Below are 16614 nucleotides of genomic sequence, written 5' to 3'. Positions count from 1 at the left end.
TTAGCTATATTAATTTTTATTGTCATCTTATAAAGTATCATTCCTTTTTTTCAAAAGTGCATATACTGGGTGAGTTTCTGTGTCACTTATCTCAGAGATTTGTATCCTAACTAGCATAACAAGCTATTTTATAGCAACCCGGAAAATTATATCTTTTCTGCTAGTAAGAGTTTTACATTTGGATCTGAGAAGGCTTCGTAAGAAATTAAGTAAAAGAAGAACGTAATCGATCAAAACAACATGAGAGAACACCAGCCCTGTCTGGGTGAATCGGGCACGCTCTCCCAAGCAGAAATAACAAGCTCTTTAGGTAACAACTGTGGCATTCAAAATAGCATTTTCCCCTTCTGAAACTCAAGACTTTTAAAAACTCTAGGAGAAACAAGAGAAAAAAAATAGTGAGCATCCTGCATAAGTCATTGACTTTACTTATCCATGCAGAAAATGGAGATTTGTGCTAAGTTTTTAAAGCAACTCAAACAAGAGAACAGGACATACTTTTCTGGAGAGATTAAAGTAAAAAACACCTATCATACTCCAAAATCCTAGAACTCAAAGGTTTCAAAGTTTACCTGGTGGCTACTGGAAAAAGGACAATTTCAGCATAATGACACTTTGTTCTTAAAATGATCAGATGTTTATATACACATATATATGTATAGAATTTTATACATATATGAATATTAAAAAAAACACAAGAAATTGCTCAGATAAGAAGCCACCCATCTTAGCCAAAAATCTTGGTTTTAGCTCACTAATACTATTTTCAAAGACCCGGTGCCACTGAAGTGTGGTTACACATTGAGGATTCATCTAAAGATTTCATAACCACGCTTACAGTGAAGAACTCACAAGCAGTCGCCTTGAGTAGATTAATAATGAAACTGCAGCTGTAACTCCCTTCTGATATTAACTCTTTCTCCTTTATTTACACAGAAGGCAAAAAGTAATAGTCTTCCACACGCTGCTAAATTACCTTAGGGATACTTTCAAAGAAGGAGAAGGTTCTTAGAAGAATGATTAATTTCCTGTAACTCTAGATATTGCAAAGTAGGCACGTGCAGCTGAGTGGGCCTTAGGCTGCCTCTATACCCAATAATAAACTAGGCTTGTTTAAAAATACCAGAACAGCCCTACTGGTTCTGACCAAAGGTCCACCCGCTACATCTTCCTGTCTTAAGTGGATGCTTAGGGAAGAACACAGAACTGGAGACACACAAGCACTCTCCCAGCCTCCATCATCTCAGAGGATTTCCTGAACAAGATGGGGTTTCTCTGGTATGGTAAACTTCTGGGTGTTTAACAGCATTAGCGGTCGAGATCAGCCTCTAAATCCTTGGCCTTATGTACCAGGGACATCTGCACAAGATGCAGTTGCAAGAGGATGAAGACAGCCTTGCAATGGTACTGTTCCCTATGGTGTTCTTTAGAGGGTTTTAGGGAGGACAAACAAAGCCACAGAAAGGCTAGCAGGTCTCTTACAGCGGTGCTATTTAGAGTAATGAAATCCAGTTCCTGTAGCACATTAACGGAGGTGAGATACCACATAGCATTTACACCTTTAGGAATCTGTTTCTCATTTGTCTCTTCCTCCAGGCTATGAGTGTGTGCATTTGAAATATTTGCATCCATAAACAAACTTTTTGTCTAACATGTTTATGCACACGAGTAAGATTACTCAGTGGAATGTATCACCGTGCTGAATGAGTCTTCTCATACAAGTGAAGATATACACAGGGTGAAGTGGATGAACGGTTCAGGTCCTAGTGGCTTACATAAACTGTGTTAACATTTTCCATTTTCTTTTTCTTATCCAGCCAGCTTCCACGCTTTGACAGTTTAATGAGTAAGATAAATGCCTGGAGGAAAAAAAAAATTGCACAGTTCTTGTTTTGTAATGGAACAAGAAAGCTGAACAATATAGAGCTGGAGCTTTACAGGCCAGCTTTGCATTTTGACTAGCTTTAGTGCTTAACTATTTTTTCATACACGGGACTACACAATAAGGTGTCCCCACCTCAGGGTTGGAGACCAAGGCAAATCAATTCCATGCGTAACAGAATTTATTGAGAAAAGGTCGACCAAGTGATACAGTTAAGAGCTAAACAAGGAGGGATGAGCTGCCAGCTGCAACTTTACAATAAGTGATCTATGCAAGCTGAACCTCTGATCCATTGTCTGTGTTCACATTCTAGTCCATGGTAGGCCATGACAGCATCTGTAAGTATGAAGCTTTCTCTTCCTCAGACCATCCACTGGATTTTCAAACAGCTTTGAGCACACCTTGCAACACGCTAACAATGGATAGTGGAAGGTCGCCCTATTTTTTTGCTTTCAGTAGATGCTAGTGAAGTAAGGCAGTGTTGGCAGGTATGAGTTTATACACAGGGGCCTAAGACACACAGAGTTTATGATTATACCTTCACAAAGAAATGGATGGAGCCTAGTCTCACCTTGGTCTGTCCATATGGTGAATCTGGCTCTGAATGTGGCTCAGGGACATCCCTCCAAAAGAAGCATGAAAACATCTGTTTTGTCAAAAGCAGGGAAACAAAGGCAAGACAACTACTGCACGTCAACAAGAGCACATCTAGAGGCTCATTCCTAAACTGGACAGCCAACTTAGTCATGGGATCATAAGGTCTTGAACATTTTATTGAAATCAGAAACAACAGCTAAAAAAAAAATCCCATTCTAGCCCATCTCTCCCATTTCCTAATAACAGTTATCCTGCAGCATTATGTATTTTAGACATCCTCTTGAACCACCCATCCTTCCAAATAGTGCAGTTTGTAGTATCACTATTGTGTTGTGGGTTTACTCTCTAGATTGGCCACAGCGTTATTTCTCTGCTTGAAGGGCTCATCAACCCACAAACCCAGAGAGAAATGTTGATTTAAAGGACAGGAGGTGTTTTCATTTAAGACCAGATTCTCTGACGTGATTCCATGCGAATAGAAAAGGCACTCCATCTGTTTAGTAGAACTTGACAAAATGAGAGGTTCTACAGAGTATATTTTTATCTGCCAAGTGTACAAAAAATGATATCTAATTTAGAAACCACATTCAGCAAATGGTATTTATTGTACCAACTGTATAAATTCAAAGATTTAAGTATATTTGATGAAGTGTGGCATTGTAACAGTTATTACCGAGACTCTGCTGAGAACATATCATGCAGAAGTGACAGATCCAGGATTGAGGTGTGCCACTCTTCTGAAATATGAAAGAAAATTCAATGGCATGCTCCCACTGTGACATGTTTTTGTTTATGAGCTATGCCTGCCTTATTTGCATTTCTCTAAAATTTTACACTGTTCACTTTTCCCTTTCCTTACTCTTCACAGCATCCCAGGCTGGCAGCACGGAACCACCATGGCAATGCCATCAGGCTGATCACTGTAAATGCTTCTAGTATCTAATAGGACCATGGGAACTGCCATGACTTCATACTATCAGCAACCCTGTTCTGCAGTCCTCCCTCAGACCCACATAGCCAACATCTTAGTAACTACAGGCAGATGTGCTGTGGATTCTTTTTCAGTCAGTTCAGAGCTGGTGCCGTTGAGAGACTGTTTTGAGGAAGATACTCAGAGGGTTGTTACCTTCCTGTATAATGTAAAATCTGAGGGAAGTGATTACTGATATCAGGGGAGTTGATATTTCATCCGAAATCACTAGCACCGCTTCCAGTGTAATTGGTGCCTCTTCTAAGCCAAGATTACTTCATTTGGTAGTTTCCTGAGTTTCTGTAAAAGCACCCATTCGTGGCATCAAGGCACTGGAGGGACTTTGTACTGAAAGGTGTTTCACAGGCAGAACCAGAACACAAAGCCAGACCACAAACAATAGCTAGTCATGTAAAAAAAAAAAACTGCCACCCCCCAAAAACCCCAAACCTCTCTGTGTGGCTCTCATTGCTGTAATAGCTGAGCACTTCATAGCCTCATTTACACAGCTTAGAGATTTTTTTGCTGTAAATTTTGGAAGAACTTGTTAGCTTCTGGACACCTAGGGTAAATGTGGGAACCTTTAGATATGTTGATATCTCTCATCCATATACCATTTACAACCACAACCACCCCCAAAAAAGCCCAACACAAAGACACCAAACAAACAAACCAAAACCACCATAAATATTTCCTTTGTACAGCAAACCTAGCAAGTAGATGTGGCACTCAGGGACATGGTTTAGTGGTGGACTCGGCAGTGTTAGGTTAATGGTTGGACTCGATGATCTTAAGGGTCTTTTCCAACCTAAATGTTTCTATGATCCTATGATTCTAAATAATCCTTTCTAGTGTACCACAGAACTTGTTGGACTGTCTACATAGTTTCTTAATACGTGAGAGTGTTCCCATATCCTCTGCTTGGAACTGCACCAGATTTAAGAAATGCAACTTTTAAAATTATTAGGACCAGTGGCAGTAATACAAACTGTGCAACAACATAGAACACGGTCAGCTTTATTTTGGGAAGTACAAGAAAGCAGTGCTAGACTGCCTGGTATGTCATCTGAGGCAGCGGAAAAGTAAACCAACATCATCACCTCTATTTAAATAGAGTTATTGCAACATCTGAAAATAGGAAGTGCTAGGAAGATTGTCTGTGTCTTTAGCTCGAGCTTTGATCATGCAAACGCTGATGCTCAAGGTTACCTTTATGCCTGTGAGCAGTAACTGGGTTGTGTGGATGTGATGAAAGCACATTCCTAAGTGCCCCACAGGCAGCTGCAGGAGCAGCATACGTAGCTTCAGCTGGCAGGCTGACGCCAAGAGAGTGCAGGGCATACGTTAAAATGAATAGCTCATCCAAGTTTCATTATAAATGGAAGTGTTCATTGATGTGACCTGCTGGGAAAATCAGAAACGAAACAGTGAGAATTGCTGCCATGCCATTACTGTGGAGGGATATTTAAAGATGTAATGAGGCCAAATCTTCTGTTTCCAAGAAACAGAATAGTGCAATGTACAGAAATAAATAACCCCTGGAGCAGTGAGTGCCTCACCTTTGCAGTTCTGGATAGAAAGCACGTTATCAAATATGTTTGTCAGGAAACTTTCATCTACTAGAAGAATGACTGACTGAATTTGACTACTAAAAATTAACAACAGTCAGCCAAGAAAAATCTACAACCTATGTGCACTCAGCAGCAGGGGCATCAAGGGAGAACACTCAGGACTTTTTTTGGTTTTGATAGCCAAAGCATCTGTGATTAAATCACCTTGTCAGAAAAGATTTTCTGTTATGCATTTGAGCTGTAAATGTGGATTTAACTCCCGTCTTACACACTACATGCTATATGGCATTCAATTTGCAGATTTCTATGAATGTCCTGTGTGGAAGTGCCTATAAAGGGATGTCTAGACTGAGCTGAATATCTAGTTCAACTCATCTAGTTCATCTAGTGCAGTCAATGGAGACCTAAGGAAGGATTCAGACAGATACATATAGGCACCTAGTGCCACTACTGCCCTGAGATATCCCTCCAGCCAGCAGCAGCTATTCTAGAGGGCACAAGACTCAAGGATTTTGCATCATATCTGCCAGCCCTGCAGGTCTTGGTTACCCTGAAGCACCTCAAAGGGCACTGGACACTGATGTGAGAGCAACTAAATCCCATTCCACTGGAAATAATGGGAGTTCAGGCTTACATGTAAACACAAATATTCAGATGTGCCATGTGCGAGATGAGTCCCACCATATCAATGAGTGAGACCCCCAGTAACAATGCAATGGCTCCTAGGCGCTTCTAATTTCAGCTATTAGCTTTTGCGCTGAAACTCCACATTCAGCCCCACCTTCCCGCTTCACAGAGGCGACCTTCATACGTGCATTAAGCGGAAATGACCTAATCAAGCCTGTGTTAAGAGCAAATCAGGGCGGTGGCATTACAACCAGCACACAAAGCCATAGTGAAACATCTGCAAGGCCAAGATGGTCACACCTGTCTGATCTGCAGAGATTCGTGATCAGCAGAAGTCCCAATCAGATATAAAAAGCAAACCAAGTAAAAAAATCTAACCAGGTAATCAACTTCTCTTTACCAAGTTCTGAACTGAACAACTTAACACTGAATATCTTTCCCACAGTCAAACAGGCCATACAAAGGATCACTACCCTTACCATAGGTGTGGAGATTGCCTTGAGAAAAGGCCTGTGCCGCTTCTGGGTTAGAAAGGAACACAGTACTAAAAGCCTGGATGGAAAAGAAAGTGTTCTAGCCACAGATGAGAGAACCCTTTCCAGTAAAGTAGCCCAGATAAATCCTCCATAAACAAAACCTAGAAAGCTCACATTTTGTTTGAATAAAGCTCCAAGAAAACAGAAATAATTTAAAAGTGAAATCATTCACAGAGTCTGCAAGGTCCACTGTCTCACAATAGTTATAAAACCTTATTTAGAGACACATGCACTTGTGCCACATTGACAGAGGCAGATCTGTCTGGGGCAACATCAAAACAAAAAATGATGGAAATAACAGCGTTGTAATGAACGGTCAGCTTCAAGGCGGCAGAAACACTGCACAAACATAGCATCAAGCCTTCAAACTCCTTCTTATCAAAGTGATGGGGAATAACTTTCTGAAAAATGAACTTGACAGTTTTTAATGTTTGAAATGCTTTACAATCTTTTCCCTTTTTTTTGTGCATGAGTATTTCAAATTAAAGTTAAGACAAATGTAATCTATAAAATAGTGATAACATTAAGTTACATATTTAATTGGTTCTCCAAAGAAACCTTTCAAATTTTCATTTCAAGAAGAATCCCACATTTTAGGATGCTACTTTTCCCCAGTTTAGGTGGTTTTGTCACCACTACACAAAACCACAGACACATCCATATACTCCCCCCAGTACACACACACACACACACACTTATTTACTTTGTATATTTGTACTTTTCATGGCTGGAAACAGAACCAGATCCATACCTCTGAAGCAGTATCCAAAGGTTTGAAGTAACCCTTACTTTACATGTTGTTTTTTCTTTATCATAGAGGAAGCGCTTTTGCATCTTAGTGTCACTGATTTAGGCTTGAATGACAAAGATCATGCAGTAAACACACAGCTATCAGTTACTATCTTTCAATATACACTTCAAAAAGTAACCTGAAAAGACACATGAGTACACGTGCTCTCTCTCCCTCTCCTAAGCTGCTTTTACCCCTGTCTAGCATTCTTGTGAACAGTTTCCTCTGAAAAGAGATAATAACTTATTCCACAGCAGTTGAGCGTAAGGCCATGTGTAGTCAGTTTACATGAGACCTCTAGGCACGAAGATGTCTTTGGTAGCTCAACACTGACAGCCATGTTTTGAAGTTATCCGAAGGGTGGCAGTGACCAGGGAGGAAGTTTGACTCATGCTTCACAGTGCTGAGATTTCATAAATCCTTCTCTCAAATGAACCTTGCGTTGGCCAGTTGTGACTGACCAATAAACCCCTACAATGGAAGAAAGCTCAGAGGAGACAGGCAGAGGTGCTGTGCCCGTGAAGCTCAGGGAATAACGTAGGGTGTGAGTGACCACAGCTAGTGCAAAGATGATGACTTTATTTCCACACAAAGGGGACCGGAGGGTGGACTTTGGTTTAGATAAACAGCAATCAACAGTTGAGTGGATCACCTGGTGGTGTAAATATTTCTTCCTGAGCTGATGAAAAGACTGTGAACATCTCCCTGAGTTAGCCAGACCAGTATGGGGAGAATGTATATATGGCTTAGCCCAATAGAGGGTATAAACCCTAAACTACTAACAGAAGAATTCTGAAGAGTGCAATGGGCTTGAGGTGGGTTCAATCCACATGTTCCTTCCCAGTGACAGGGGGTACCCGGTGTCCTGATGGTGAGCGTGTTAGAGACTAGTAATGAGGATCACATTGGTATTGTGATTGAGCCGTGTATTGCAATTGTTATCTTTTCCTAAGTGTAACTTACATTTGTATTGTCTTTAAAGTACATTTTGTATCACTCTTCTAAATCTGAACATCAAAAATCATCAAGTAAATTTCTCATTAACCCTCATTCCCTCTGCATGTGGAAAATCTAAAAGAACCTGGTCAGAAAGTATTGGACTCTGACACAAATGCCTGTCCAGGACAAATAGTGCAAACTTATGTCAGATTTGCTGGATGAGATTCAGCGTGGGGCCTGTAAGTGTGTACTGGTTTTGGCTGGTAAAGAGATAAATTTCTTCATAGTGGTATGGGGATATATTTTGGATTTGTGATGAAAACAGTGTCGATAACACAGGGACATTTCAGTTATCGCTGGGCAGGGCTTACACAGGGTCAAGGCCTTTCCTGCCCCTCACCCCACGCCACCAGCGAGTGGGCTGGGGGTGCGCAAGGAGCTGGGAGGGGGCACGGCTGGGACAGCTGACCCCAACTGACCCAAGGGATATCCCACCCCATATGATGTCATGCTCAGCATATAGAGCTGGGGGAAGAAGGGGGGGCGGGCATTTGAAGCTATAGTGTTTGTCTTCCCAAGAGACCATTATGCACCATGGAGCCCTGCATTCCTGGGGGTGGCTGAACATCTGCCTGCCCATGGGAAGCTTTTGCTTTCCCTATTGAAATGTCTTTTTTTTAACCTACAAGTGTTCTTACTTTACCCTTCTGATTGTTTTCCCCGTCCCACCTGGAGGGAGTGAGAGAGTGGCTGTGTGGTGCTTATCTGCCTCCAGGGTTATACCACGACAAAGAGGTTCAACAAAAAATAAGAAAAGACGACCGCTTTTCATACCTTCCCAGTTTTGTGCTATTGTATGTGCTGAAGCCTCTAGCATAAGACACTGTCCCAGCAACAGGGGAAATGATGGCAATCTCCAAGTAGTGTCAGATTAATTGGAGACTTGATCAGCATCTTTGAGGAGCTGTGTGTTGGAATCCATCCCTGGATACATTCCTCCACACCCACCAACATGTTTCTTAAACCAGAACCTCCCCAGACACTTGAGAAAACAACATCAGAGCTGTATAAGCCAGAATTTACACAGGTGGAATCCTGCAGCACTCAGAATCAGGAAGTTTACACCATCTCTGTGAGACAGCAGCCTTTCACAGTACTACAAAGTGACCAGAATGAGGGCAAGGAGCCAACCCCCACCTCAAGAGGATCCAGTCACCAGGGGGGACAAATTATTTTTGCTTTCAGCGAATCCCAGGAATTCATGAAATGAAATGCATGACATCTAATCTTCTGTCTCTCCTTTATTGGTTTGTCTGCATAGCCTTAAATGACATAAATGCAGATTACAACCTTCAAAGTGACTGAAGGGTAAGAAAGAAAAGGAAAATAAATAATGTCATTCTTATACTGATACAATCAGCACAGCAGCGCTGGCTGTTCACCTTCTGGTTTATTTTTTGAACAAAATTCCTGTTTTCAGATTAATCACCTTTTGACAAGGTCTTGGAGATTATATGGCCAAACATGTCAATGGACCAAAAAGAGTCAAAAGATTTCCACGAAGATCAAAACTGAGTACAATCAGATGTAAGCCAAGACTTGTAGTCTCTAGCAGAAACATATAAGATGGGAAAGTCAAAGGATGTGAAGGGAAGCATGACAAAACCCATGGAATCTCAGAGTGAACTGAGGACCCACTTCCTCTAAGTTCCTATAAAAATTCAAGCTATAATTCAGCAAATATATCATACAGATATATAGAATTACAGTTATCTGGTCATCATATTACTGTAATTCTAGACAAAACATATCAGGAGATTACATCAGAAACATCTTCAGCTGAGTCACTGTAGAAAAATCTTGCCGTTTCAACCAGTTCCGTTTATATAAGAAAGCAAAGTAATAATTAAATAAAATTCTTCTTCAGGTCCACAAGTACAAACACGCATTCCCATCAAGCTCAAAAGCTGCACCCAAGCAGTCATGAAGGTGTCATCCAGGGATTTTTCAAGGAAACAATTCCCAAAAGAGAAAGTGAGTTATATTGCCTTCCAACTCAGAAAAAGTATTGCTTGATTTAAATCACTCCAGACTGAATTTAAAATGTCGTTCACTCAGCAATTCAGTGAAATTACATGTACATTAAATTTTCAAAAGCATTTTATGCCATCTGTTTGGGATACTTAGTGTGAACATATTTGGGGGGGGAAGTTAGTAATTATAGGGGGAGAAAATTAACATATTGGACTAATTAACAGCATCTTCTGGAAAAGAGACAGGGAAGATAACCAATTACAATACTTGAATGTTTACTGTGCTCCCAGCTATAAATAAAGATTGTTCAATATGGCTCTCCTTGTTTTTTTGTTTTTTTTTTGGTTGATTTTCTTTTCCCTTCTAAAATATGATATCTGCACTGTGTCAAAGAACGTGAGCCAGAGAAAAGACTCAGACATTGCAGACTCCATGTTCTGGTGCTGTACATCATGCTGCTGAATGGAGCACACCAATGTTTCAATGTAACACATCCTTATTGTTATGAGGGTTAAAATGAAGGATGTACACAGCTCACCTAATCTTGGGGATCAAAAAATTAGAGCAGACTTAGTCACAGGAGCTTGTTATCCTTCGATCCCTTTAACGAATAATCATTTCATTTCTGCTCCATTTTAGAACCTGGTTTAGGATGAAAACATGCTTTGGATTTTAATTGTACCAACTACAAATTTACTGACTACGAAGAGGATATTGCTATATTGCAGACCTCCATTTTTAATGAGAAGACTCACAGCTGAATAGTCCAGACCACTTTGAAGATCCTGCAATTGTCACGGAAGACAAAAAGAACATATAGTGGTTAGAAGCACCGTGCTGATGATCCACCCCATTGAGAAAAGTACATGCTAAGCACAAACGTGAACTTTTGTCCCTCTTAAGTCCCAAAGTTTACTTTGTGCTTATGCCTGAGTCTGGGCTTATGTCCAACTGGTCTGAACGTGAAGCAGCTTTGGGTTTTGTTATGTGAGCCCATGCTGAAAGCAGAGGACAGGTTCACAGGATTTTGAAGCATGCTGCAGAAAGGGCTATGGTCACAAGCATCGTGGGAAGGTATGTTCTAGAAAAGCTGCACGTTGGATTGTCTCTATATAACAATCAAGTTTCATTGATTTCAGAGCAGTGCTTTACCTTTATGATCAGTGATACCTTACAATGATAGCGCAATAGAAGAGAGGCTTCTGTGACTTCTCTCTTCCCTTTTCACATTAAAATTCTATTACAGTAGTTACACTCAGCCTGAGAAGATGCCCTGCGTTCATGCATCATGTAAATAGCCCAGAGAATTATTTTTTATCAACAATTGAGAAGTAAATTGTTTGCCAACTTCTAAGACAGCCTGGTGTCAAATTTTACCGTATTTTTCAGTAAAAGCTCTGGACAAGGAAAAACACCTTATGAATTAATGGCAATTTTTACAATAATATTTAAAAAAATATTCAAAAGGCAAAGAAAAACTGAAAGAAATGTCCCAAATTATGGAAGGTTTCAAAGAGCCTCATCTCTCTTTCCTTTGTTTCCAGATACAGAATGGAATAGATGGTCATTAACATTTACACAAGCAAATATAACACGAGGCAGAGTTATTCCCTGGAACACAATGGCACAAGTTGCAAAGCTCAGGCTAGATTCATAATACAGGTCAACACACCATTTATATGCAAATTAAGAGGCAGTTAAGGCCACACAACTTTCAGACTTCAGTCTGATCAGCTTATCTAGATCAGTTAATTGTCCTTAAGGAACTGATACAGTCACAGTAAAACATAATTGATCTGATATATTACACTGAAAGATATTTTCTTCCTTAAGCCTCATTTCCTTTGTCATTTCTCAGGGCTGAAGAACTGGCTGAATGATAATATCTACATTATTACAAGATATTTTAAACTCCTCCCTCCATCAAGATTTACCAGGGAGGAAGAGAAGTGAAAGGGAAGGGAATAAACTTGTTTTTCCCCTAGTAGCATCACTCATTGCAGCACAGCCCGCCCTTCAGTCACTCCACAGAGGAGTGGCTGTGCCTGTGCCTCTCCCACTTCTGAAGCGACCTAGCTTCAGAATCTCTAGTTTCACATCTCTTACGGTATCATTCTTCTGCTGGTGTCTTTTAGCCAAGAATCAAGCACAAGAATCAGTGCTTTTCCCTGCTTTCAAAAACTGGGATGAAGAAAGCAAAGGCACCATATTCTCTCCACACATTCCTGCTTTCTGCCCTTAGTCTTCTAGGGAGTATGTGACATTCTCACCACTGCCAGTTCCCCTAAGTGCCCCTGCCCTACCAGTCTGTCAGAAAAGCCTTCTGTCTTTACCTAAAACATTAGAGTCAGGCTTTGGAGACTTGATGATGGGATCAGGAAACAGAAATTGTAAAGCTTTGAGGTTAAACATATATACTGTGCTCTGATTAGAAGGACTGGTGTTTTTCATGGCAAATATTCCATCAATTTGACTGAAATGGTCCAAGGTTCATCCCTAGCTTAGATGAGATGTCAGTCTGGCTAGAGCACCCTAGTTTCTACAGTGATTGCCACACAAGGGCTGGATTTTACTAGCACATCCACCTGTCTTTGCCTGCCCAACCCGGATGTCCCATGCTGCACTTGGAGAATTGCAGACAGCCTTGAGCAACAAGTCTGGACCAGTTTGCATACAGACACTTTGTACCGACCTTCAACTATCATATCAGGAAAAATTTCATCACTGAAAGGTTGGTCAGGCATTGGAACAGGCTGCCCAGAGAGCTGGGGAAGTCACCGCCCTTGGGGGTTTTCTGAAAATGTACAGACGTGCTAATTCGGGACTTGGTTTAGGAGGCATGATGGTGTTGGGTTGACGGTTGGACTTGATGATCTTGGAGGTCTTTTGCAACCTTAATGATTCTATGAAATGTACGCTATTATATGCTGTATGCGCCATCATGGGGCATGTACAGGATAACCAGGTGATCAGGCCCAGTCAGCATGGGTTTATGAAAGGCAGGTCCTGCTTAACTAATCTGATCTCCTTCTATGAAAAGGTGACCCAGTCAGTGGATGAGGGAAAGGCTGTGGATGCTGTTCTACCTAGACTTTAGTAAAGCCTTTGACACCATTTCCCACATCATTCTCCTAGAGAAACTGGCTGCTCATGGCTCGGATGGTTGTACTCTTCGCTGGGTAAATAACTGGCTGGGTGGCTGCGCCCAAAGAGTTGGGGTGAATGGAGTTCAATCCAGTTGGCAGCTGGTCACAAGTGGGGTTCCCCAGAGCTCACTGTTGGGCCAAATCTCTTTAATGTCTTTATCAATGATCTGGATGAGGGGATTGAGTGCGCCCTCAGCAATTTTGCAGATGACACCAAGTTGTGAGGGAGTCTTGACCTTCTTGAGGGCAGGAAGGCTCTGCAGAGGGACCTGGACAGGCTGGATCGATGGGCCGAGGCCAACTGTATCAAGTTTAACAAGGCCAAGTGCCGGGTCCTGCCCTTGGGTCACACCAACCCCAGGCAGCGCCCCAGGCCTGGGGCAGAGGGGCTGGGAAGTGCCCGGCGGAGAAGGCCCTGGGGGTGCTGGCTGACAGCCGGCTGGGCATGAGCCAGCAGTGCCCGGGTGGCCAAGGAGGCCACCAGCCCCCGGGCTTGTGTCAGCACTGGTGTGGCCAGCAGGAGCCGGGCAGGGATGGGGCCCCTGTGCTCGGCCCTGGGGAGGCCCCACCTCGAATGCTGGGCTCAGGTTTGGGCCCCTCAGAACAAGAAGGACATCGAGGTGCTGGAGCGTGTCCAGAGAAGGGCAGCGGGGCTGGGGAAGGGTCTGCAGAGCAGGTCTTATGAGGAGAGGTAGAGAGAGCTGGGGTTGGTTAGTCTGGAGAAGAGGAGGCTGAGGGGAGACTTTTATCGCTCTCTGCAACTACTTGAAAGGAGGTTGTAGGAAGGTGGGTGTTGGTCTCTTCTCCCAAGTAACAAACGATAGGACAAGAGGAAATGGTGTCAAGCTGCATCAGGGGAGGGAACAGGCTGCCCAGGGAGGTAGTTGAGTCACCATCCCTGGAGGTATTTAAAAGGCATTTGGATGTGGTGCTTAGGGACATGGTGGACTTGGCAGTTTTAGTTTAATGGTTGGACTCAATGATCTTGGAGGTCTTTTCCAACGTAAACAATTATATGATTCTATGAACAGTTGGTGAGAATAGTCAGTTTAACATACTAAATTTTGGAAAAGGGCTGTCATTACTAGTTCACCTGAAGTTCTTTCCAATGAGAACCCAAGGCTGGAGCCACTATGTTTATCTCAGCAGGAGACGATGTTCCCGGAGCAAGGACACTTTGAAAACAGATCCAACAGTAACAAGAAGCCAACAAGAAATAGAGAAATAAATACCTGTGACATTGGTGGGGTCTGACAAAGCTTCACAGTACTTTTCCAGCAGAACAGACAAGGGCAGATTCACAGAAGATTCACAGTGAAGAACTATCTGGATGAACAGACAAAAACAAAACAAAATGAACAGTAGAGCAGCAGCACAATAGATTTTTCTCGTTCTTGAGTACAACAATCCCCAGCACTTTTAAGCAGTTCCCATTCATAATTGGTTCAGGTACAGATATCCCTTCATGAGGAAGAAGATTTATAGTTATACTTGCTTAGCTCTATGACATCAGGTGGCATTCATCTGATGTCATGTAGGCCTCTACAAATGATTCACTTATCCTGGACCTCTTCTTGTGTGAGCTAGTCGATAGTATTAACAAAGCTCAGGATACAATTTAACTCACCTAAAAGCAGATGCCTAAAATAGAGAAGATGAAACACATCCCACTGAAGATCATGTGTGGAATTTTTTCAACTAACTTTTAATGGTTACATGGGTGCTAAAGAACCTTACACATTCAAGAGAGACAGCAGTTGGCAAAAGGCAATTCAGAAGGCTTGAGGAAAGGGCTTCCATTGACTGTATAGGAAAAGTAGGTATTCCTGTAAGGTGATCCTTGGCTCTTTTTAACCAGTAAAAAACACACGAGTTTCTGACCCTCAGAACTCGAAGCGCTGAGCCCTCCCCTGAGGGTGAATGCTAGTGAGAACAACAGTAATATCAACACAGGCACTTCAAGAAAGCTGCAGGTTTAGTACAGGATAATAGTACATCCCCAAGTAAATTTTAGGAAACGTGTATTAAGAGTTGAATCCAAGGAATACATTGCCATTTTCATACTCAGAAACAAAATTACCAAAGCAATCCCTGCAGACAGAGGAGAGAAGCCCACAGAACTGTACATCTCAATGTACAGCTGAGTTGGGATACTGCTTGGAGCAGGAGAAGCTCTTGGAAAGCCCTTTAAGAAAGGCAGGACTAAACAGGGTAAGAAAACTCAGGAGTGACACCTCAGTGGGAAAAACTTCCCTTTTCAAACCATGAAACAAAATCTTCCTGACTATTTCTGAGAGGATATAAATCTGTGCTAACACACAAAATGCCTTTGCTTTTCTATTTATGCAGAATGGCTTTAACATAATACACACAGCTTTTACTCAGGGAAATGAGCATACTCCTTGAATGTTGATGTTACATTTCAGTGCTTTAAGATGTGTTAAGTGATTGCAGAACCCTTTTTATGTCACTGAATTCCTTGTCACTTAATAAGAAGCGGAGTAAATGATCATGACAATAGAATTCATCAGCAATGTTGGTCTCTAAAGAACAACAGTTCTTTGTACAGTACCACTTCTATCTCTTTCTCACTTTGCTGTTATTATACAAAATAGGAAGTCTTGAAATACAAACAGCCTTTCTCAGACTTCACTCTTTTCAAAGAAGCACCGTGGAGCTGCCGTTTCTCCTTCAGGGAGACTTGAACTCCTGCCTCCCATAGCAAAGCCTTCCAGGGTACTGACCATGCACGGCCAGGTCAAGGAGACAGAGACAGGCAATGGCTCTGTTCTGCAGCCAGGGCAGATGTCATCTTACAAGGCACAGAACTCCAGCCGAGCCTGCCAGAAAGCAGACTCTGTAGTGGTCATGTCCCATGTCCATCCCAGACATGGGAGTTGACATAGCAGAGGCATTTCTTCCCTTCTATCCCTCCGCCCCTCTGCTACCTCACAGGCCAAAGCACTGTCTCACTTCAAAGAAGAAACTTGAGATGTCTCCATGTACTGTAAATACACTGCATGTTCAGCTGTCTGCCTCGTAAGATGATGGGAAAGAACAGACAGAGGTCAAGCTTAGCACAGCATGTGTAGGAACAAGAAAGGTTAAATGTCACATTTGCTTTAGGGTCAGCTTAGGTTCATTTGGCTAGAGGGAAAAGCACCTTCCACATACTATGTTACTTTTGCTTTCATTTTCTTTCCACTAGCCACGGTGAACAGATTTCTTGTGTGTGATACTTCTTAAAAATTGTATTTAAAACAGACAAACCCCAAAAGCCTAAAAAACCCTCTTAAATATAATAAAGAACAGCAAAAAAGAAACATTTAAGTAATGTAGAATTGTAAAGGTAAATAATTGGGAGTGGGACTGTGTATATATTTTGAAATATTAGTTGCTTTCAGTAACTACTCAAACTGCACTTCTCTCGACAGCTATTATTTCATTACTTCACCAAATCACTGCTATGTTGTCTTTCACATTTACCTGAAACATGCACAGAAATGTCTACCTCAATTTCTG

At 41.9% G+C, this 16614-nt stretch overlaps 1 protein-coding gene across 1 annotated transcript in view; it reads right to left on the bottom strand.

Annotated features, from left to right (window-relative positions):
* CRHR2 (corticotropin releasing hormone receptor 2) overlaps positions 1-16614 on the bottom strand; it is a 164399-nt gene that overhangs the window by 135768 nt on the left and 12017 nt on the right. The window contains exon 2 of the mRNA XM_075082220.1: positions 14325-14418. Coding sequence (XP_074938321.1) covers positions 14325-14418 — 94 coding nt within the window. The remainder of the gene's footprint in view (positions 1-14324; positions 14419-16614) is intronic.

The sequence above is a fragment of the Phalacrocorax aristotelis genome, chromosome 2 (genome assembly GCF_949628215.1).
Source record: "Phalacrocorax aristotelis chromosome 2, bGulAri2.1, whole genome shotgun sequence".
NCBI lineage: Eukaryota > Metazoa > Chordata > Aves > Suliformes > Phalacrocoracidae > Phalacrocorax > Phalacrocorax aristotelis.
Note: the sequence above shows the minus strand (reverse complement) of the source record. Positions and strands in the feature narration are given on the sequence as shown.